Here is a 24,586-nt window from a genome sequence, read left to right as displayed (position 1 = left end):
CAAAAACCTTAGTGTGTGTGTGATTATGTAAGTCCTCCACAGAAGGCCTAGGCACACCCCCAGTCCCATAGACTGGACCCTGTAGACTGGTTATAGCTAAATATAAGGGGCATACAGTGAATACTCTTTGCCTTAGTATTTGTGTTAAGAGTGGTTAAAAGCATTTAGTATGGTGCATTAACAGTAGAAGTATTTCAGTAGTATGATTGTAGTAGTGATAATTGTGGTAGTATCTGAAATACTTGTATATTTATTTTCAAATTTCAGTCAAGCCTTTACTCATATCATGATACTTTAAACTCCAATATGGAAAGGGTTTTGTCAACAAGAGTGTATAATGTAAGTGTCTTGTTAATTTCTGAAAATAAAATAAAATTTAAAAAATACCATTACTTTTACGTACTTTTTACATTTTTATTTAGAAATACTTTTACCTGACCACAGCTGTGGCTTACTTTAATTTCTTGCAGCCTAAAACTCTGAGGTGGCAGTTGTCCACTGTCTAATCCTCAAATGCCTTCTCACCAACATCTCTCAAGTTTAGACTGAGAACATCTGGGGGGGCGTTGGCATGGCAGCGGCAGTCTAAGACAAAAGCTCAGATTGTTGTGACTATGGGAGACAGAGAGGGGGAGGGGGTTTGAAGGGGACAGTCCTCTGAGTCAGTGCAGGCCATAGCCGAGTGGATCTAATTAGCCCTTTTCGACCATTGGATATAACCCTCAATGATATGTGTGCCTGATCAAAGACGATTTTTGGCCCTGGGCAGGAACTTAAACAGGAAATTTAATTAAATGTATCATAAATTACAGCATTTGTTTGGTTAACTGTCAAATTTACAGTGTAATGGGGATAAGATACTGGAAACACCCAACTGTGTGACCACTGTGTGTTTGTAATATACTGTAGATGCTTTAAACACAGACAGGACCAGTCTAAAAAGGCATGACAGATAACAGACAATGGCATTTACTTTCAGCCTATAATCAAATGAGTTGTTTTCATAATGACATTTATAGCATCTACATTAAATTGAATTTAAAGAGGCCCTTGGATGTTCTTTCTTTCTACAGTCTATGATATAGTCACGATGATTCAGCAGATTTCTTGGTGGATTGTCATTATATGTATGCATCTGTTTCTGCTCTCAAACTCACTGGCTGTACTATAGCACTCACAGTTACCGGTTTTAAGTACCGGTAATCGTAATCTTTATAATATCTTAAATCCATTAGAGCTTTTCTAAAATAAATATGTAAAGGTGGATTTTATAGTGAGATTTGTAAAACTTTTTTTTTTTACCTCGGCTTACAAGAGTCGCAATGCTGAATCATCTGCACCCATTTAGACCTAAACTCTGAATCCACTTCTCTCACATCATTTAACGCCCTGACTTCTTTCACCGCACTTATATTTTAGATATAACTGCCTGTACCACAACCGACCCCAGCCTTGTGCCTCAGCTGACTACAGTGCTCTCTACTGTACTGATGTTGGCTGTCGTTCCAAACGGCACAGTGAGTCACAGATGTCCACCCCGGCTGTCTATTTTCATCTCCTGCATTTTGCGTTGCAACCCCTGGAGTATCAGTGCGGGTGTAGATGACAGGGGATGAGCGTGCGGCTGGGGGGTACACTGACACTTTGGTTTTCATCTGGTGCTGGTTGTAATGAGAAAGATCGGATGCCACCTTTAATTATGTGACAAGCCGCTGACGAAGGGAACAAATAATGTTGTCATTCAGTTTCCTGTTGTGGCACTAATTACCTTTCCCTTACACTGATGCATGTGTCGCTCGGACCAGCCCTAAAGTGAAAGACTCCAGTAAGGAGCCTTATCAAGCAACAGCTCCTAAATATAATTTGCCAAAAAAATTGCACTTTAAATGTTTTTGAATTTTGAATGTGTTTGATGCGCAACACTGGTCAAATTTCATTCAGGCTTGTCACAGGTCTACCAAGAGCTACATCAACAATAGTATTATCACTGTGATGAGTGTACAGTCACCACTGTTCATTTGAAAAGCCAAGTGTAACAGAGGAGTTAAAGGGGTGCTAGTGTGTGGTCTCTCATCTTAGTCTGGCTGTTGTCTCTCTCTCTAATAGTGTGCCCACACAGTGCTCCAGCTCTCATTGTCATGAGTGGACTTTTGGATACAGACTCACAGCTGTTTGTTACAGCAGCTCTGTGATTACATGATCTCTACTGTATTTTCATTGCACCCTATAGTGACCCTCAATATGTCTTCAATCAAAAACTACACATGGCATCGCCTTTGTTCAATCAGATGTTACATTGTTGGGTTACTTCACAATAAAGCTTACACGAAGAAAGAATACCCCCCTTAACCATAACATGGGTGCCTTTCATTTGCCAAGATGTACATGCAGGATGCTCTTTGTTTTGAAATATTAAATAAAGCACTACTTCAGTGTGTGCATTGCATTGTTCACAGCATCCATTTTATGCATAGATTTTTCAATTAAAAAATTCTAATACCTTGGTCATGGAGACCTCTCTCTCTCCCAAAGACAGCTCTTCTGGGGGTTTGGGTGCCTTGCGTGCTCAGCCTGCTGGTACCACCTTCTGGCTCAGGAGTCTAGAGCCAAGATGGCCTCCTTTTACTGTATATTATACAGATCTTTTGATAGCACTTAATCATGAAATGTTCAAATTAAAGGTGCCCATCCTGCAGACTTTGGGTTTCTGGATTATATCACAGCCAAATGAGAATATCATCATTACAGACAGGACATGGGTTTGTGTGATAAAAATCTCATTTGTGTCAGATTTATAATGAACTACAGTGAGTGTAATTATCTGATAATATAATGACTTTATATTGTGCGTGTCATGCTCTCAACAGACTTAAGTGTTGACTATCCAGGGATCTTATCCGGCACTGAGCTCTTATCACACTGCTCTAGTCAGTCAGGTAGAATAAAGATGGAGTCTGTCTGCTTCTATCAATGCCATCCCAAGAGTGTGTGTAAACTTCCTAAGCGCAATCCATAATTTTACATGACCTGAACAATTTGCCTGTGTACAAAGAGCTGTGTTTACCACTGGTGTTATGAACGCAATCACTTCAGCAGCCCTCGGCCTGTTATGGATGGCACTTGTCATTTCCACAGCAAGGCCCAGGGCTATCAGTCATCTGGATGTGAGAGTGCAGCCTCTACGGGAGCATATATGGGGGTTTGTGTCTGACAGGGGGTTCAGTGGGTTTGGAGCTCCATGCAAGACACAACAGGAAAATCGTCTCAGTGTAATCAATCAACAGAAAAAAAATGATTTTTTTCCCTCACACGTTAGAAAATAGTCCATAAACATGCAAAGATAACCTCCGTGCTGTGCAGAACGAACATCACAGATCAGAATAATAATAATAATAGAAATAGCCAGTTAAAAATAAGAATGGATATGACCTAAACAGATGGTATTGCAAGCTTAGTGCATGTTTGTTGAATCCAAATGATCAGATTCAGGTTAACCACTATGTAATTAAAACCTACCAAAAGCAGACTTATTAAAGCCAAAAGATAAAGCTCAATTAGACCATGCAATCTGAGAGCAGAAAGGTGCATTCTACATTGGGCAAAGGTGTGGGCTAAGGTCACTATAGCTAATAATGATTTTTTTAAGCAATAATGCTTTTCTAATAAACAGCAGAGAGCTAATCTATGCTAACTTCATTACGCAAAATGAGCAGCTTACCAGTTAAATCTTCTATCAACATATGCAGAGAGTTCCTTTGTGAGAGCCAGCACTTGTCTGATGTGTCACAATGATCAATACCTGGACCTTCATACTGTGAAAGCAATAAAAGCTGTTTCTTCAAGGTAATGCAGCAGCAAAATTAGCCCAGTGCTCCATGAATAATGCCTTTCATTGACTCAGTCTCCATCGAGAGAACACAGCTCATGCCAGCGGACATTCATCACCAACTTTATATTGTTTTGAGAGGTTTTTCATGCACAATATCACCTTGGTTTAGATCTGTCAACGATTTCTAAGTACACTTCAAACGTGAGTGCACAGAAGATGCCGCCAGTCCTTGCAGAAATTAAAGGAGATGATTTTCTGTTCATGTGAGATCTGGTAGCACAATTTTCATGGGAGATGTACCACTATCTCTTATCTCAATAAGCTTATATTCTTTTGGCTTATAGCAAGGCTTTTAAGATTAGCCTGCACTTTTTCCATTCATTTCACTCATTCATGTCACTTTCCACCCCTGTATGTTATATTACTTCTTGGATAATATTTTAATTATTTGCAATAGCACACATTTAAGAGCAGGTTGATGTTGTTAAATGAGAAGTAGAAGAGGTCGAGACAAGGTCATCCTCTCAGAGAGTATTGCCTGTATTCATAGTGAAGTAATGAGCGAGGGCCCGGGGTTATTTCAGAAACATTTTTCTTTTGGACTTCTTTCTGTACGCAGAGCACTCAGGAAATGCTTTGTGAACGCTGCACTGCATCAGATCATTGTATTTTGTTTGTCTCTGGGCTGGACTTATGTGACAATAATGTAAATGCAGACATCTTAAAAATGTTTATCATTATTATGTAATAGTGAAAACATCCATGTGTGTGTCATCCCATCAGTGCAGGTCATGGCCTTTTCCTCTCCTCAAGAAAAACTGAATTTCTCATAAACCAATTTGTCAACATCCAAAGGGTCAAGGCAGTAAATAAGGTGTCACTTTCTTGTTAGGTCCTGTATACAACTTAACTGAAGTCAGTATAGCTGTGGTAACTTCTGCGGGTGAATGTTACAAGTGTAAGTGTAACTGTTATTTTTTATAAATAAAGATACAAGGCTATTTTAACATCTATTAAACAAGATGAAGACATAAGTAACATACATGTTAATGAATTACTACTGTAAGTCATCACGTCCACATTGAGTCATGCCTTGTATCATGTTGGCTTCCTCAAGTCACGCTTACTCAAGTCGGGCCATACACTATAGTAAGCCTGAATTCTGGCTATTGTAATCTTGAATTTTGATGTAATATTTAAAGCTGCAGACTATCAGAAAGTACAAAGGCTTGTGACAGTGTTAGGCTTACATAGTGTATTTTTTCAATGTGGCTAACATTTTGCAGAAGAATCAAACGCCCTGGATTTCTCCTGGTGATTGACTTGATGGCTGGATGTCAGATTGTATATGAGTCAGAGTCTAGGCTCACTGCTAACTCCAACCAATCAGGATCCTGATTACACCTATTTTATGTGAAGTGAGACACTGAACACTGCAGTGATGACTTACAGACGCTTAGCCTCAGAGCACAAAAAGATGATTGTTACTGCATGGTGATATTGTCATGCACAATTTCTTAGTGTTGTCTTCTTGTGAATATCAACAGTCCTGGAGAGGGAGAATTTGACAAGGAAGAAAATATCAAATGTATCCAGACAAATCTTTCAAGTCTGGACAATAAAACGTTACAGGTAACCTTGGAGGTATTATTCTTTTTAAGATGCAAGGAGAGAGAGGTAAGTCTGAGGCTTGCTTTAAAACAGAAGTACTTATGAGTTACATGTTAAACTTACTATAATCCTAATAGACTTAGGGACCATATCGATGTCTCTATGAAACACTATTCAAATTAACATTTAGATTAAAGTGACATCAGCAGTCATAGATCAGGCCGGAGTGGGAGGAATCACAAACACACCCATCACAGTCATTCTCCATGCCCTGCGGAGAACTCTGTGTGAAGTGGACCCTCTCACTTATACAGTCTCCCATTAGATTAGCGCCCATTAACTCAATTATTGACAGGTGTGTCTTATGATCTTATATCGCCAAGTCGGGAATCAGATTTTTATAGCCATGTATCGCCACCAGCAACAGCCAAACAGCAGGGCCCAGTCGTGTGAAAAGAGGTGTCATGCCATATAGTTCACACTTGTGCAATTCCCTTCAGACAAACTGACATTAGATGGATCCTAACTGAAAATTTACACCCTCAAATTTTTACTCTCACCATCACACATCTATAGTTCTCAGAGCATGGACATGTTCTCCCTAGAAGAATGGATGTGAGATCATCGCCCCCTCTGCAGGGCAGCACTGTCTTTCTATACGCAGGCCTGAAAGCCTCACAAATGAATGGCTGGCAGCATCAGAGAGGGACAGAAGAGGAAGAGGGGCATAGTGACTCTTACTATACTATAAGCCATATACTCCAAACATTAAGTCTAGATAACTGTTGTATAGGGTTTAGGGTGGGCTACTGTTAAAACTGATGGACAAACCTGAAATTAAAATACCATTTATAATCAATACAGCCACAGCAAAAACTAATTATAATTTGTTTTGGTGTCCATTCAGAAGCCTTTTTTAATCCCATGTAAATCCCCATTGAAATAATATTAATATATCTTTTATCAGCTATTCAATTCCTAGTTAATCTACATCCTTAGTACTATAATTTTTAAGTTTAACTCACCGTTCCAATCCATGAATTGAATTTTAGTGCCTCCACCTCAGTTTCTTCAAACATCTTTCTCTCTTTCAAAGCTTCCTCAAGGTTGCATGAGTATATTTTGCACAAAAAACAAAACAAAAAAAAACCCCCAAAAAAACAAAAAAACAACATTACTGAATAGACTGAAGTCACTTAATACAGGTTTGCTTGTGTATTCAGAGTTCTTCAGATATGTTAACCATGCACATAACCTTTGCTACTGCTGAATGATATAAACATTATAACAGGTTACTTGTATCTGCAAAGCTTGTTGAGACTCCAAGCTGTGGGTGTCGTGCTGACCTGTCATGTTCATAGACCCTTTCAAAATCTAAATGTGATATTGTATAAGTTTTATTTCTGAAAACGAATAGCAATGAAATCCAGCTCAAGACAGCACCGCAAACTGTTTAGAAAACCAGCGGCTATATGTGACTAAACCTGTGATAAATTGTAGGAAGTTTTGTCCATCACCTCTGGTGTATCTTTTGGGTTTGAAATTGACCTCCTTTGTCATGGTATGTTGTGGATAAACAAGCTCACGGCTCTATGGCATGTGGTTGTTCAAAAAAGATGGTACAGTCTTGATTACCTATGCACATGCAAACAACTCATTAATAATGTAATATGCAATTAGTGACTCCCCATTTCAGAGTCAGATCACCCATCACTAGACCCCCAACCTCTGTACAGGAACTGGACAAATATGGAAATGGGAAGTCATTACTAAAACATGGAACATATTAGCTTTTTTGAAATGCACTGGTCAGACTGGTGCCAAGTACTTTGTTGTGGGTGTCATATCCTGTAAAGTGAGCCCTTGGTCATAAAATCCCCCATTTTTTTTACTGCCCTGATCTAAAAGTTAGCTCCACTAAAATATTCATAGTTTAATGCTTGTACGTAAGTGTAATTGCTCGTGAAAATCATAGGTTTGCAATGAGGAATTAAGTGTTCCTTCTGTTACTAATGAGACCATGGGGTCTTTTTTTGTATGTAATTTCCAAACTCAAAACAGTTTTACCAGCTAAATTCTCATCAGTATTCTATGAGTACTGAGATTATTATTAAAACAGATCTACAATGCAATGTTTCATGTTACAAAGCCAACATGAATCCTAGCACTTGTCAAAGCAGTTTAGGAGTAATCCATCACCAGTGAAAGTGTCGTATTACTCATTGTGTCAATATTGCTATGAAGATGTGTCCAAAATCTATTGTCATGACAACTGGGCCTGCTTTCAAAGCCTGCCATCAGATGTTACGTAATGGCACGCTTAGAATTTACATAATCCACCAAAGAGATGTTGCTCTTTAAAAAAGTTCTCATATTGGAGAGGTACTTTTAAATTTAAATGTAGGTGATGTTATATAAAAAGCTTTATATTCCATTAACTTTAAGAGTTTATATTGTCAATTTTCTGTGTGAACGGATACTGTGCATAGAATTTCAACCACTGGGCTGTGTATGGACTACATTAGAAGCAGCTGCTATCTGTGTAATTACTTCCTAAAAAGATTAGTGCGTTGACCATGTTGACTAGAGAAAATACAGACTAGGGCTGCACAAACCAACAAGGTCAGATTCAACTTAAAATACAATCCATTAACTCGGATAAGTTGCACCAAGTACTAACGTCAAACTAAAGTGCTGGAGGGGTCCATGGACGTAGAACGTGACGTCACGAAGACTTTTTGCCCCTTTTTGTGGAAGGCGTGTAAGTGGTGGTGATGGTGGGACTTCGTATTGGTCATCAATGAGTGAGGCTGCGTAAATCTGAGCACAACGCGATATAAGCACTTCTGGTCCCACCTACGCTTCAGTCACTGATTGGCATCGGGCAGGTATCCAGCTGTTCAGTCTCGCTTATCCAGAAGACACCAAGAGCAGGGCAGCTCAGGCTACACTCTGCGGCTGGAACTAAACCACAAGGACTTTTTAAACAGGTAGACTTTTTGCCATTTTGTCTTTGTAGTGTTTTCCTCAATGCACCATTATGCAATGGTTATTTTAAATAAATAGCTGTTTTAACGCGCCAATGTACTTTTACGCACGGATTACGCACGACTTTTGCACCCATTGAGAGCTATTTCTCCTCCATTAATAACGTTATTTTTTTTCCACACAGGTCGGTGTTAAAATGAGGGCGAGTTTGCTTTTAGTTGCGCTTTTTCTTGTCATGAAACTTCGGTACAGCCAGTCCAGATGTGACGAACCAGACGCACGCACATCAAGTTCAGAAGTAAGCTCCTTTCTTTTTATAGTGGCCTGTTTGTTCTTTTTTTTTTTTTTTTTTTCTTTTACTTGAATTACAAAATTGTGCGTCTTTATAGCAGACCATCGGCCGTTTGGATAATCTTAAAAGAAACATTCTGAAGAGATATAGCGATTTGGATTATGACAGCTTTGTGGGTTTGATGGGCAGAAGAAGCGCCGGTAAGGTTGATGTATTGTTGAAATTTGCCATTTCAGATCGGCGTGTTTCGTAATAGCCTACATTGACAGCCTTTTAATATTTCTTTTATTATTTCTACAGAACAAACCCCAATTCAGCCTCCAAATAAAAGTAAGATGAAATATTTTCTCTCTACAGACATGGCTTTAAGTGTCAAGTTAAATCACTTTTCACTTTTTTTAACAGGGGAAATGCATGACATCTTCGTTGGCCTAATGGGGAGGAGAAACTCAGAACCTGGTAAGTGCAGTTTTTCCACTAATATTCACAAGACTTACCTTTGTGAGTTGAGTGTTCATGTATATTTTGACGGTACATTGCCCATGGTGCTCATCTTCTGCACAATATATCTTTATGAGTCCGCCTGGTAATATGTGCTCTCACAGATAATGGCCCTTGGAGGAGAGAGACCCCAGAGAGGAGAGGGATTTTTCTCAACAAATGCAGACTGAGGTGAGTGATTCTGTTTAATAATTTTCACCTTTTTCACCATTTTTATCTTTTTGCTTTGTGCCTAACCCACAACTTCACTTTTTGTGTTAACTCACCTTTTGAACCCTTTTGTCACAGGTTTCTTCAGGGTCTGTAGCATCTTCATGAGCCAACTCCTTTATTATTTGAGACTGTAAAAGGATTGTGAACACCACTTGAAACCTTTCAGTTGAAAGCAACTTGGATTGTAAATGTTTGACCCAATACCCAATAAATTACAGTGAAATTACACATCTGAGATATAGTATGCCATTTTGCTAAAATGTAAAATAAAATATTTTTTGTATACATATAAGTTATTATTAGTGGTTGTCATGTCTTTTCGCTGAGTCACAATGTTACATAAAAAGTGACAAAAAGATTTATTGAATCTTGTATTGTACATTTGTCAAACAGCAGCACTTGCATCAGAGTAGCTCATGTCTCCTCAAAGTCAAATAAAAACATTTCTCAAAATGCACTCATGCTTTTGAAAAACAGTGTGCTTCAATGACGGCTGTGCATTTTAATAAAACAAGTTTAATAAAACAAACTGGTATAATCCATTGTTGCCTCAATACCTTTTTTCTTTGATTAGTGGATTAGAAAGGCCCAGTCAGTGTTAAAAGCCAAAAAGGCAAAGGAGTCAAGTCTAAATCACATCAATTTAGTCATTTTTGTCCTTTCTTATTTCTAAGTACAGTCACAGTTTGTCATAATCAGTGTTGCGTTTCTTGTATTAAAGTAGTTGTTGCATTCTCATTATGTGTATATTTGGGACTAGTTTCCTCTGGTTTCATTGTGGTTTGGTTCATACTGAGGGTTTGGTTTGCTGTCGTGAGGTTTCTGCAGTCTGTCGTCCCATTCGTGATTTTTTGAGCAGGTGGAACAGTAGGCGTGTTTGAGAGCGAGGAGGTGGGGAGGAGACCATGGCGAAGCGGGGGTCTGTACCGCGGCCTGTATCCGTACGCCCTCAGGTGGTAAGTGTAGTACTCCAGAGTGTACATGAGCTCCGCCTCCACATAATGAAATGACACAGCTAGGTCAGAGCAGCACTGTGGACCCTGGGAACACCACAGAGAACCAATGTATACAAATCAAATGAATCAATTCAAAATAAATGGTAATTGCAATGGTTACTGCATTATTGCTTCTAGTTCAGTCCATCTGGGGTGAAAGTCATTATGACAGAATTAGGGGTGTGCAAAGATATCAAAATATTGATATGTCGTATTGTTTTGTTTAATGATACAGTATTGATATTGTGGGCTGCTGTACCAATATAGTGCCAAGAGTATTTTTTTGTATATTTTCCCAAATTATTCTGTCAAAGTGCAACATCTGTGTGGCTTATTTAGAGGAAAGAAACTTATTTATGCAGAACATTTGACATGTGATTCACTGTTTTGATTATTAAAATGTATTTATTTCATATTAACTTTAGTTTAACAAAGACTAGTATCACAATTGTGATTTAGTAAACATGTCGTGATCCTTCAGAGCCGTTAAACTGCACATGTCCCTGTGTACATGTAAATGTGGAACTCATTTAAGCTGTGGATGAGTAATTCTGGCTAATGCAACGGTAGTTGGTAAAATGCACAAAACAAAATGTACTGTTTTGTTCATTTGTCTTCAATAAATGCAAGCTAAATCAAAAAATAAATAAAATTAATAAATATATATTTTTGTGACAATGGTGTTGATCATCAAGTGTCCCAAAAGCCTTTATTTTTCACTCAATTGTGCCGAAACAATTTGCAATATCATATTGTACTGTATCGAATCGACAGTGCACTTTATTGAGATACGTATGGATCGAGGTATGTATCATAACGGCAGCTTCTTGAGGATACCCAGCCCTAGACAGAATCAAACTAATAATATGTAATTTTAAGTATTTCCAAAGATAAAATAAGTTGAATCAGGCAAACTTTGTTCTTATGTAAATGCAGGAATAGCAAATTATTGTATGTTGGTAATCCAATTACCAAATTAAAAAAGCTTCATTGCATAGTACTTGGATTAAAATTCATTAGGAAAATAGGTTGTACAATATTTTGTTTTCGTCATGAATTAAGCTGATGGCAGTGACCTACAAACCGTTTTGATTTAGTATAAAAACTCAATTACTTTCATATAATGCCAACTTCAGTCCAGTTACTCTGACAGTAATAGCTGCTCTCATTTTAATTGCAAAGTACAGTAAATTAGCAGCAGCAGCAGCAACAAATTGAGCAATTTTCCCCATTGTTGCTTGGACATTGTCTCTGAAGCAATCATGTACTCAAACTGTACTAGGATCTATTTTAACACACTGCTTTCTTTTCAAAGGTCAGGTGCAGATTTCAAGTGGGAAAAATAATCAATTATTAATTTGTCTAATGCTTAGAGGTAATCTTTTGGTAAAAAGACTGTTTTGCAGTTGTTTATTAACCTGTAATGCTCAGAAAGTGATGATGTCATACACCTATTTTAAAAATCTATTTAAATATCTTAAACTCACTACCGGTATATGAAAAATTCATATTAACAATAGTAAATGTCACATCACTAGTTAATATAGGCCTATAAAATGTTGTCATCTAAAGCCCAACTATATATACATACATAAAAGACAAATACTGTGTGGCTTAGTGTGTAATTTTGTACTGATACTTGCCTCAACAATTGGGTAGTAGCAGTAGCTCCAGTACCAGAAGCTCTTGGAAAATTTTCCTGTTAAATGGTGCTCCGGTACAAAGGGATGAAATGTCTCTCTCTGCAAAGTGTCTCTGGAATCCCCTGCCATGACCCCCATCCTTTCTAAGCACTGTCCCAGGGCGAGGTCTTCTACAGGGGTGGTATGTGAGCAAACTTTAGTCCTAAACCCCTCCACAAACCTCCGCAGGGCCTCTTTACTGAGCACGTACCCCGCCCCTCCGCTCATGTAGCCCTGCTTGGTGTAAGGTTTAAAGCGTTTGCCAAAATATATCGGCTCTTTCGGAGTGTGATTGGACAAGAGCCAGCGCAAGTTGTCCACGTTCACAAAAGTGTCATCATCGGCTTTGAGGAACCAGTCTGCATCATTTGAATGGTGCTGGTGGACATAATGGAAAGCACGGATGGTTTTCCAGTAGAGTTGGTCGCGGCCCTCCTTGGTGCCCAGGCCTACAGTGGGGAAGTCATTGTCCTCCTGAGAGCTCATGAAGACCACCAAGTTACAGTGGCGGCTCCAGGTGGCTCTGACGTGGCGTGCTCGGATCTCCAGATTGGACGGCCCGGTCATCACCCAGCAGAGGACTCTGACTTTCTGATATAAGGCATCTGCAACCTGGCTGTCCTCCTCTAAAAAAAGACACACAGTGAGTCTGTGATGAAAATTTAAGTATATTCATGTTGTGAAGAAAATATTATCATACGTCTTTAAATGCATGTGATCTGTGTCAATCTGTCAGACCCAGCTTCAAAATCTCATGTGTGTCCCACCATGCTGCAGATACAATTGCAACAACAATAGGCCTCCCCCACTTCTCACTTTTTGGGACACACTTCATCCTTTTAAGCCACTGAAACAAAGCTGTTGCTAAAACAAAAATGGGGAGCAAAATTTCAAGAGGATCTGGACAGAAATATATTCCAACCAAGGAGCCAAGTCAGCTTATGACATCAAAAGTAAAGCAGCTGAAAGCTACTATGGAACTACACAACGACAACCTTCCCTTTCCTTGTGATGCCCTGCTGTGCTGACTGTGCCCAGTCACTAGCCACGCCCCTGATCCAGGTCTAGTCCATGGGACTGTGATGACTGTAGCTCCTCCCTTGACTAAGCTGTGAGACACTGTGTAAAGGTGAACATGTTTTGTTGCACTTTATATAATATCTAGTATTGGGACCTACTTGAACTTTTCTCATGAGGGAGAGTATATTCAAAAGGAGCAGTGCACCTCCATCAGGTCTAAGAATGGAGCTATTATGTAAGTGGCTCAAAACAGTTCTGTTTAGCTGTGCATATGACTGAAAGGTTTTTATTCTGCACTCTGTTTTAATGTTAATTTTATGATGATTATTTGTAATTATTTATGTTTTGATTTGTGTGATTTTAATGTCCTTCTTATTCTGTAAAGCACTTTGAATTACTTTGTCTACGAATTATGCTACACAAAAAAACATGCCTTGCCTAAGTGCAAATTGCATGAAGACAAATGCAAATGTACGTTATGTCAATACTATGATGCCAATGAAATTTTTCACATCAACACCTAACATTGAATTATTTTACTTCTCTAATTCACTCACAAAGTAAAAAAAACAAAAAACAGTAAAAACAAAGCAAAAAAAAAGATTGACTCCAGAAAACTGTGCTGTGTGACACCAGAAGTCAACTGTACGTTTGTGTACAGGTCATTGGACCTGATCAGTCAAGTTGTGCGTCATCACAAAAATGTGTTTAACAGCTCAACTGTTGTAAACAGTGTCAACAAGAAAATGACAGGATGTAGCTTCAACTGATCCACTTATTTTCTACATACATAGACACACACACACACACACACATATACATTATATATATATATATATATATATATATATATACACACACATACATACATACACATACACACACACACACACACACACACATATATACCCATACATTTTGAGTAAATAAACAGATTTTGAAATACCGCCAGAGCACCTGTATGATGAGGATGCATAAGATTGACCAGTGCCGAGCCATGTTTCTTCCAGTTGGTCAGTTTATCTTTGAAGACGGTTCCTTTCTCCTGGGCCTCAGTCAACACAGGATAGCTCCTCTCGAACCACACCTGGCGCAGGTACAGGTACACGCAGCACGAACCAACTAGGAAGCCCAGTGTGAAGGCCCATCTGGAGCTGGACCCCTTCATGTTTGTTGGACTGCTTTCGCTTAAGACATGTCTACAATTCAATACACCACAAAACAAAGGAGCAGCCTGTTAGTAGACATATAGCAGCAGTAGGCCTAAGCACAACAGAAGGATGACTGCAACAAAATAATCACAACATTAATAGAGTTTACGATTTTCAACATGTTTCAGTTCTGCTTCTGGTTATATCCTTGTTGTTAGTGCATGCATAATTTTAATCAATAAAGTATCAAAGCGTGTTTCTATTATATGTTTATATCCGTCCGTTATTGGTGCAATTTGTCGATAATTAGTAGCAAAGCCTGTTCACTGTCTCCTTTAAATGCAAATAGCCACGTGCAGCCGAAATCATCATGGAAATTGTTACATTCTTACCTTATCTTTGCCTTGTGCCCTTTCATTCATGAAGGCGATGTAACTTCAGAAGCGAATTACAGACTTTAAGGAGACAACACACTGTTTGACACCTGCACCTCATGTCTTCTTCACATTGTGTTCACGTACACGGTTTGAAATAAAAGCCGTCTTTGTTGTGCCCGAATAAGATGATTAGACAGAGGAATCAACAGCAGATTCTTCAGCATCACAAGCTAAGCCCTAAAAGCTGGCTCCTGATTGGCTATTGACGCGTGACGTAAGCTATTTAGGAAACTGCTTCCGTTTTGTGCATGGACATCCAACTGCCAATAATAACACATCCGCTTTTAGAATAATTAATAATTAGTATTTTACATATTAACTTTTTATATGTATTTAAAATATTTCCAATAGTAAGGAGCCACCATTGTAAAAAAAAAAAAAAAAAAAAAAAAAAAAGTCAGTGCTTGCAACATAAAAAAAAAATATTACTTTTCATTTGCTACCTTTGGGCATAATAAAAAAATAGTAAAATAATCTGTGACTTAATCTACTTTATAATTATAGTTCATTTATATATATCCATTTTATAGTGGAGGAAAAAATAAGCAGGTGAGGTCATGTGGCACTTTCAAATATTGACCTGTAGGTGTCTCTCTCAGTTTACTCCAGTCCAGCTATGTTGTAAATGTAATAATAATGTTTGCACCAAGTCAAGGCTTCCTCTTTTTCTATTCTCCCCAAAATAAACAACAGCCAATATAATAGTGAATTTATACAAGGAGAAATATTTGATTGGCTCAGTGGCATTTGTAGTAGATACTGAATGATCAGGGAACAGACTTGGTAACGTGCAATATCCTGAAGGTCCACTCGTTTTGTCAATGCTTATCAGCATATAGCTATAAACTAGGCCTACAAGTGAGTTGAGGTTGTTGTAACTTATGATGGTTGACATTGACAAAGCTGTATTTGGGAAGCTGTTTAGTGGGCATTTAAAAGATTTGTAATTTATTTAGTAGCGTCTTTCCCAAACAAAAGAAATAGGCCTACTAAATAAAAAAAATAAAAAAAAACATACGTACGATAGATGTTCAACTTTATTTTGCTGGCCTTTTTAACATTGACTGTTGAATGAAATGATGCCCATGCGCCTCCCAGGCACGAGTCTTTGCGCCAATTTCACCAAATCTATTCCCTTGACTTTGAGCTTTCTACTCTTGTTTACACTTGTTTGCGAGTTTGTGGAGATGCGCGCTCAGGCAGTGGCAGCTCGTGTTTACGCAGTGTGACTGGAACATCCACGGATACAGAGTGCGCAGTGCTCCAGACCCTGTACTGGGGGACAGCAGGACAGTATCAAGTGTCGATTCAGGGACTGAAGCTTCAGCTCTGTGTATTAGACTAAACTCTAATCATTTGGAGACAGAAACAGGACAGCACAGTGGCAGTGGAGATTAGGCTCCATTATAATCGTTGAGCTCATAATGATGGGTTATAGCACATTTTTGAACGGTGATTGTGTGTAAAGTCCCCATGTTTAGAATAGTAGGGAAGCGGAGTATGAGGAAAAATCGCGCTGAGACTCCTCCTGCAACATGTGTAATCAACCACTACAGAGGAGGACAGTCACTCCACGGGGAGGAAAAGTTTGTGATTGACGCCTACAGATCTGTCTAATAACTTACAAACTTATGGGACGTGTAAAATGTCAGTATTTACAGTTTGATATCCTTAATCAATTATGTATTTTTTTGGCTACGACTTTACTCTCGAAAAAAAATGACGTTATTCCCATTAAATTACAACTTTAATGTGGAAATGTTACGACTTTGTTCTCGTATCGGCCGCTTAATTCTTTAACCTTTATACTCCGTCGTAGACTACAATGTTATTCGTTCGTAATATGTCCAACCAATGCAAATGACTTGAGGAGTGGCCAGTGTAGCAACAGAGATAACTAGAGCCACACCCTGCCCTGCAAAGCTGTTGGACCAATGATATCCACATTCTTAGAAGGTAAGCTCACACTTGTCAGTCTGTTAAATGTAATGGTTTTATTTAGTGGTTGTAGCTTCTCTTATTATTTCCATCTTAGATACCATATCTCCATTAAAAGACTCTCTTCTCTTTATTTGTGAAACATACATTAAAACAAGCGTGATTATGACGATATCATTTTGTTTTATGGCAGTAAAGTGGCACTAAATGTGTGCTCATGTATAGCTGATAACAATGTCAATTACCTGCCTTTGTGTTTGTCCAATATATGTGATGTGTTTGTGTGGCATTGTATGTATGTATGGCGTTTTTTTTTCTCTGTGTGTTTTGCCTGTGAAGACAAATTTCCCCTCGGGGACAATAAAGTAACTAAGTAACTAACTAACATAAGGAGAACTTTCGGCTTCCATTCTCAAATTGGATTTTTCCCAGAGTTAATGCTCACAATCTGGACAATGCCTTTTTGGAGTCTCGTTCTGATCCAGAGAAGGTAAAGGTTCAGGAATACTGCAGCTTTTAGAAGAGGTAAGACATGGGCCATTTTATGTGAGAGTAAATACAGCATACAGTGATTTGCATTTTGACTCACAAATACACAGTCCTGTCTATAGTTACCTTTTCACTTATGTGGACTTCAGACTGACAAAGAGCGCACAGCTAATGGTCTGGGCCTGAGGTCCTTTTTAGTCATATAAAAAACCTGTAGTATAATGGGACAATATATAATTAACATGATTGTCCTGAAATTATATTACAAACAATATTTTATTAATTATAGTAATCTTGTAAAATGACATATATGGAGGAATTTATTTTAGCTTATCTTATCTATAGCTGTTCTCTTAATGATTTACACATAAGTTTTGTTCTCTGTCACAACAACTGACAGGAGGACCAAAGATTCCAAAGACTTTTTATTACATCAAGTTCTTTCAACTGAGAACAAAATGGCATTTAAAAGATTGTCATTATTTTGTTAATTTAGTTGCTTCTTTCCCAAACGTAAAGAAATAGGCCTACTGTATTTCAGTGTTTCCCAAACTGCTGTGCATGTACCACTGGTGGTACCTAATCTTTTCCTGAAGGTTTTTGTGATTGCTTGATTTAGAGTGAGTTTTATCAACAGTTTGAGGCTCTTTTGGGTAAGCTTTTCATTATAATCACAGTAGCAATATGTTGTATTTCTTAAGACTAAGATTACACGTCAGGTTCCTCCTCTCTGTTGTCTCCCCCTCCCTTCTTTGTTGTCTCCTCTGACCTGTGGTTTGGACTGGTTTTTTCATCCACTCTTCGCCAGACTGTCATTGATACTTCTCCTGTTAGTAGATGAGTTTGGCTCCACAAAGCCAAAAAAGTTTTTTTTTTTTTTTAAACTACAATTTTTTGTCCTGTGTCCAGGTGCCTCTGTGTTGTTTTTGGAAGAGGGGGCTCACCAGTAGATATGGGGGTGCTGGTGAGCCATTCTACCATTACTTCTGCCACATCCCCGAAAAGAAAAAAAAAATCTAACCAAACCTTCAACTTGCAGCCTTAATTGATTCTGGAGCACAAAATTTTCTTGACCAAAATTTTGATTGTCAAACTGATTTAGTATTTGAATCTCTTAAAACTCCTCTTGTGGCAAATGCTTTGAAGGGAAGACTGTCGGCCAACATAACTCATCGCACTGTTCCAATAACGCTAATTCTGTCTGGGTATCACAAGGAAACTTTAAATTTCAACCTCATCTCTTCACCTCAGTCTCCTTTAATGTTTGGATAACCCTGGCTGATACTTCGTAGTTCCATTTTTGATTGGGCTGGAGGGAGACGGTTAAGTAGCAGTTCCCTTTGCCACTATTGTCTGCAGTCTGCTCTTCCTCCAGGGACTTCCTCTTCCACTCTTGAGCCTTCGGATCTGTCCAATGTCCCAAGTGACTATCACGACCTTCAAGACGTTTTCAGTAAGGACCACAACATCACGCAACAATCTGCATACCACCTGGTTCGTATTCGTAGGGTAGATGAATGGAAAACCGCTTTCAACACCCCTATTGGATATTTTGAGTAATGCCTTTTGGATTGACCAATGCCCCTGGTATTTATAAGACTCTTGTCAATGACGTTCTCAGACTTCCTCAACTGAGCTGTTTTTGTTTATGTTGATGATTTAGTTTTTTTTCTCGCTTCACAGAAGAACACACTCAGCCTGTCCAACTAGTGCTTCAGAAGCTCCTTGAAAATGAATTATTTGTCAAAGCTGAGAAGTGTGAGTCTCACCAGCAGTCTACGTTTTTTGGGATATATCATTGGCATTGGGCAGGTGAAGCTAGACCCAGCAAAAATACAAGCAGTGACAGATTGGCCACAACCAGAGAATCCGAAGGAGTTACAGTGGTTCCTGGGCTTTGCAAATTTCTATTGCTGCTTCACTTGAATCTACAGTCGGGTAGCAGCATCCTTAACTCAACTAACATCTCAAAGTCCAATTTGTTTGGTCCACAGAGGCAGAGCAGGTATTTCAGGAGTTAAAGAAATGGTTCACATCTACACCCATCCTCATCCACCCAGATCCGGCACGCCAGTTCATAGTTGATTTCGACATTTCTGATGCTTGGATTGGAGCTGTACTCTCTCAATATTTAGTTACTGACCAGAAACTCCATTCCTGTGTCTTTTTCTGATGTCGCCTTTCATCAGCTTAGTGGAAATATTCTATTGGTGGCTCTGAAACTGGCATCAGAGGAATGGCAGCACTATATGGAAGGAATCATTCACATTCACATCAGTGGGGGCATGCGTCACGCTTTGCTTGTCACCCTGGTGTTGGATGAACTCTCATCCTCCTTCATAGACATTTCTGGTGACCCGATAAGGAGAAGGACACCAGGGAATATATCTCGGCCTGTACTATCTGTGCTAGAGGTAAAGCATCTAATTGTCCATCTGGCTACTTGCACCTTCTACCTGTACCAAGTCGACCCTGGTCCCATATTGCCCTGGATTTTGTCTCTGGTCTTCCAGTTTCTCAAGGTAACTCAGTCATTCTCACCACTATTGACAGTTTATCCAAATCTGTATAATATTTTACGGCTTCATGGTTATTCCCTTGGACGTGTATCAGATCGTGGATCACAATTTGTGTCCAGAGTATGAAAGAGAAGTTTGAGAAGTCTGAGAAGTTCTTGGTGTCTCAGTTAGCCTTCAGGCTTTCACCCTCAAACTAATGGCCAGTGCGAAAGGGCAAAGCAGGACCTGGAAGCTGCTCTGTGCCGTGTTGCAGGACCAATTGAACTGGAGCACTTACCTGCTTTGAGCGGAGTATGCTCACAACTCCTTCTCATCATCAGCCACTGGAATGGCTCCTTTTGAATGTGCTCTTAGTTATGCCCCCTGTGTTTCCTGAACACAAAAAGGACATTGCAGTTCCATCTGTGGCAGACCATCTTCAGTGATACAGATACATTTGGACTACAGTCAGAGCTTTACTTCAATCAGCTGAGTGGAACCACGAGATTGCTGACCAGCACCGTGCCCCGACTCCAGAATATCAACCAGGTCAAAAGGTTGGGCTTTCGTCAAGAGACATTCCTTCAAAAACTGAGTCAAAGAAACTTTCACCATGATTGATTGGTCATTTTGAAATTGAGAGAATAATCAACCCCACACTAGTCTGTTTAAAGTTACCTGTCTCTTTTAGAATACACCCTAGTTTCCATGTATCCCAATTGAATCCTGCATTGTCTAGTCCTTTGTGCCCTCCTGCCGATTCCCCTCCTACCACCTAAATTGTCGATGATTTCTCGATCAATCAATTCCTGGTTGATTAGGAAGGCTATGGTCCTGAGGAGCAGTCCTGGGTGTCTCATTATCTCATCAAGGATTTCTACCATGCTCATCCCAAAAAGCCTGGCTGTCCACCTGGTGGCATCCTTTGAGGAGGGGGTTCTGTCAGGATCCTCTCTTCTGCTGTTTTCCCTGTTGTCTCTCCCTCCCTTTTGTGTCTGTCACTCCTCCAGACACAAAATCTGATCTGGCACTTACAACAACTTACCAGTTGTGTGCTGCTTTTGGGTCCTTAGTAAAACCGTGACATTACATTCAGCAGTTATGATTATTTTTGTTGTTTTTATTGTTTGCTGCCTTTGTGCAGTACTTGTGGTATTATTCGAAATCCACATGGTGATTGTGGTACCTGCATCAAAAAGTTCAGATTTTTATGCAAAGGCTTGGTGCTAGTTCAGTTTATTAGTTGCCTAATGTTTGCACACTATAATACAATCATTAAGCCCAACAACTATCATAGTCCTACAGTTGGTGTGGGTTTTCAGACAGCTGGGGCTGGTGGGGTCCAGTTTAGATTTATTGGTTGAAGTTGTGTGTTTGTGTTTTTTATTGTTGTGGTCGTGTCGCAGGTGATCAGTAGAGACTTGTAATTCCAGGGCCGAAATTAAACAAATGATTCTAGCTAAGGTGTGTGGAGCTGAAAAATACACTTACATTGCGATCACCTGCATTGCAACTTCCCCTCTGTCATGAGCACCTCCATCGTGATGGTAAAAATAAAGGTTCTACAAGATGGATATTATCATTTTTATATTGATACTTGCTGTGAATTTGGTGACAATAGGCCAACTACTGTAACTACTGTACATATTCATACTTTGCCATATTTCATCAGCAAAATGGCAATAAAGCTTCAGATGGTAAAAATTAAAGTTGTAGTAGATTGATATTGTCATTATTGATAAGTGCTACCACTCAAAAATGTCAGATGTTGAATAGTAATGTTTATTAATTATAACTAACTAATAATTCTTCTTCTTCTTATAATGAAAATTGGGAAAGTAATGGTTGTAGTGTGTGCTCTGTGTTGCATTTATTGTGTGATTAAACCTTTATGGCTCTGTGGTCTTTTGATTTGCAGCTATTCATTTATTATTTGTTTCTTTCTTTTGCCATTTGTTGACGGTTCATTGGCGCATTCCACAGTTGCGCATGTGTATTTGTAGCAATGTACAGTATTTCAATCCACTCAAAATACGCATCTGATTTAAAGACACCACGTGGTATTTGTTAGGATATGTAACAGTGAGTATTATGGTAATTTTATTATATTTCAAGACGGTTTCGTGTATGAGCTATTCACCAAATGCACCCTTTGAAGGGTCCCTTCGAAGTACTCTTCAAAGTGTAGTTTGAAGGTTCCGGTCGAGAATCTGCCCTCCTCAGTGTAGCCGCCATCTTGCTGAAGTGGGACAGGCCCACACCACGGACCACACTTCCACCGCTGTCTTTGAGCGTACGATACGTACATTACGTACGTTATTTTTAATGATTTATTATTTAATAGAAGAAAAGTCAAGATGTCGCCGTCACAGCCGTTTCTTTCTGTTTAGATTGAATATCAATAGGCAAATATAACGTTCGAGGTGATTTTTTTACTCAATTGTAGCTACTTCATAACTTAAACAAAATATACCTTGTGAAAACGTAATAACAGAGACAGAGGTAACAATATCATTTTTACATTCATAGTCTATAAACCAGAGAACACTGATAAGTTGTACATATAGTGGGATATTGCAGTTTAATGGTTCGGTATTTTGGCCAGTGGCTGCACCACTTTAATAACAGTAGAGGGCGCTGTTTCCCTTCTATGCCGTGCTAGTTCTTTTCATCTGATTATTATAAGGTATTTTCTAGAAGTGCAGCGCTACATCAAGCTAGTGTCTTGATTTACTAACACGAAAGTAAATGACATGTGCCCACGAGGGGCGCAGACCTATGGAATGTACAGAACTCATGAAGATTTTGTGCACGTCTCAGGACTCTCTTCTGTCCTTTCCTCAGAGGCCATTGCTTCATTGTTCACATTACCTGTGTGGAACTCATTAAACTCTTCTGACTTTACGTTTAAGTCTCTTGGTCTTTGACGCTTACAATAGAAATGAGCATTCTTACATTATTCTTATTGCAGTAATAATTTTTAATGATAATAATGTCCTCTACATTCCTTTATTCCATGTAACTCCTTTTTAATCATCAAACACACTGTACAAATCTTTATTCAGATTTAACTGTTTCATGTCGCTCTGTTGTAGATGAGGTAAACCAGTGCGAACATTTGAACGTGTATTGCGCAACAGACTCCATTTTCTTCTCTTTTTTGCATAGCTGCGGTGCATGATGGGATATAGAAGTGCATGAAGTGTGCACGGATGCACGCTTCGGTTACGTCCGATCTCCATGGAAACGGTGGAAAGGGAAGGGCAGGTTTGTCGGCCGCATTCAGTAGGGTGCGTTGAAATGGGACAGCCCTTGTCGCGCCGGAAATTACGTAACTGCCCTTCGATGCACACTTCGAATGGTGATTCTAAGGCCAGTTTGGCGAATTGGGACACGGCCGTGGAGTGAAGACTCGCTCATGATTCTAAGTGTTTAACCCCTTAACGTTCCGACGGCCCGCCCTTGGGCGCACTGTTACGCACTGTTTTGTAGCAGTTTTGTGTTTTAAACATGACGAAACGGACAAAACAAAGGAAGTACGCGACCGAGGACACTGTGGATGTTTGTACAAGTTAAACTAGAGGCATCTCGGACCCGGAGCGGTTCACGGAACCGAGTGAAGATCTCATGGTGGACTCAGGAGTAGAGGGACCTTATGTTTTGATGGACTGGATGCTGTTCCTGATCGGTAAGCGTGGTTTATTCTGCTATTGACTTAATTGTGGGTCAAATATATCATGCGTAATCATTAGCATTAGCTAATGCCAATCTGCGCCGAGCGGGTCCGAGTTGGTCCGAGCGGGACTCGATCCTCCAACCTCTAACCACTGAGCCACTGTAGCAGAATGACTGTCTCACTGTACAATCATGTCCAGTGTGTTCTTAGTTTCCAGTGTGTGTTTGTTTACATTTTGAAGTGTGTGTGTTTGTTCACTGTTTGCAGTGTGTGGCTTGTAAATATATATTTGACCTCATCTCTCCTCTGGGCCCTGGGCCGGTGTCCTGTGGCTGCGGGTGACCCTGCTCCTGGTGCAGATGGTTCCTCTGGTGGCGCTCTCTCATCTGGTTCATCTTTATCCAGCCTATGGCATTTAAACATATTTTAATGAGACCAAAGGTATTTTAACATGTGTTGGGGTGGGGGGTGGGAGTGTGCATTGGGGTGGGGGGTTGTCTGGTTGTGTTTATTGATGTGTTGGGGTTGGGTTGTTGGGCTGTGGGGTGGTTGGGTGGGTTTGGTGGGTGGGATTGATTTTAATGCACTGTAAAGCACTTTGTGTTACATTTTTCTTGTATGAAAAGCGCTTTATAAATAAAGTTTGTTGTTGTTGTTGTTATTTATTTTGACCCATACCACTTGTTTTGAATATATTTTATATACAAATACACATTATATATTGTGTTTTGATATGATATGTAAGTGTACAGTAATAGAGCAGCTGTGCAGATACAGATTCCCCTCAGTGTGTGTTGGTCATTGACTGTCACTAGTTTATGAGTTGTAAAAATTAAATGATCGTGTCATATACTGAAAAAGAGTTAACGGACTGTCCCAGACACAGTAGGACAATCTCACTCAGTGCACAGCAAAAGCTTCACACAATGGCTTATACTCATAATACAAGTCAGAGCTTTATCATAAAAATGTTAAGTGTGTTTTCAACATTGGAGTTTACAGTTGGCTTGGTTTGGTTGGAAGCTCATGTTTTGCCATAGTAAAAATAAAATATTTATACTTCCAATAGCATTAACATACTATACAGGTCATGAGCAAGATTTTTGTCATTTTCATTGTATAAGTGGCTAAAGCACTTAATTAAAAGTCTTATAACAGAAATGTAAATGCGGTAATTTGATTCTTTTAATAAACCATTTAACTTGGATGGATGTGATGCAGCATGACCACAGTGCACACGTCTGATTTCGCTCACAGTGGTCCATG

At 39.3% G+C, this 24,586-nt stretch overlaps 2 protein-coding genes across 2 annotated transcripts; one reads left to right on the top strand and one right to left on the bottom strand.

Moving 5' to 3' along the window:
• Positions 1-8,324: 8,324 nt before the first annotated feature.
• On the top strand, positions 8,325-9,796 carry tac3a (tachykinin precursor 3a). The gene is made up of 7 exons (XM_033969909.2): positions 8,325-8,430; positions 8,613-8,726; positions 8,818-8,920; positions 9,021-9,050; positions 9,126-9,179; positions 9,326-9,392; positions 9,510-9,796. The coding sequence occupies exons 2-7, from the start codon at positions 8,625-8,627 to the stop codon at positions 9,526-9,528; spliced, it is 375 nt and encodes a 124-aa protein (XP_033825800.1). The 5' UTR covers positions 8,325-8,430; positions 8,613-8,624; the 3' UTR covers positions 9,529-9,796.
• On the bottom strand, positions 9,773-14,897 carry c1galt1la (core 1 synthase, glycoprotein-N-acetylgalactosamine 3-beta-galactosyltransferase 1, like a). Its single transcript, XM_033968896.2, has 4 exons — positions 14,675-14,897; positions 14,089-14,330; positions 12,073-12,737; positions 9,773-10,474 (listed from the first exon to the last, which is right to left on the bottom strand). Exons 1-4 carry the CDS (start codon positions 14,698-14,700, stop codon positions 10,130-10,132), a joined length of 1,278 nt encoding a protein of 425 aa, XP_033824787.2. The 5' UTR covers positions 14,701-14,897; the 3' UTR covers positions 9,773-10,129.
• Positions 14,898-24,586: the final 9,689 nt, after the last annotated feature.

This window comes from Periophthalmus magnuspinnatus, chromosome 7 (assembly GCF_009829125.3).
Source record: "Periophthalmus magnuspinnatus isolate fPerMag1 chromosome 7, fPerMag1.2.pri, whole genome shotgun sequence".
Taxonomy (NCBI): domain Eukaryota; kingdom Metazoa; phylum Chordata; class Actinopteri; order Gobiiformes; family Gobiidae; genus Periophthalmus; species Periophthalmus magnuspinnatus.
The sequence above is the reverse complement of the archived record's forward strand: the minus strand, read 5'-3'. Positions and strand labels throughout refer to the sequence as shown.

Bases quoted from the DNA above. Each gene is read 5' to 3' on its own strand.
- tac3a (XM_033969909.2), top strand. From the start codon at position 8,625: ATGAGGGCGAGTTTGCTTTTAGTTGCGCTTTTTCTTGTCATGAAACTT. The intron at 8,727-8,817 runs GTAAGCTCCTTT...GCGTCTTTATAG, and splicing joins CACGCACATCAAGTTCAGAA to CAGACCATCGGCCGTTTGGA. The intron at 9,180-9,325 runs GTAAGTGCAGTT...GTGCTCTCACAG, and splicing joins GAGGAGAAACTCAGAACCTG to ATAATGGCCCTTGGAGGAGA.
- c1galt1la (XM_033968896.2), bottom strand. From the start codon at position 14,700: ATGAAAGGGCACAAGGCAAAGATAAG. The intron at 14,331-14,674 runs GTAAGAATGTAA...ATTGAATTGTAG, and splicing joins GGGCACAAGGCAAAGATAAG to ACATGTCTTAAGCGAAAGCA. The intron at 10,475-12,072 runs GCAAGTATCAGT...TGGTGTTCCCAG, and splicing joins GCTACTACCCAATTGTTGAG to GGTCCACAGTGCTGCTCTGA.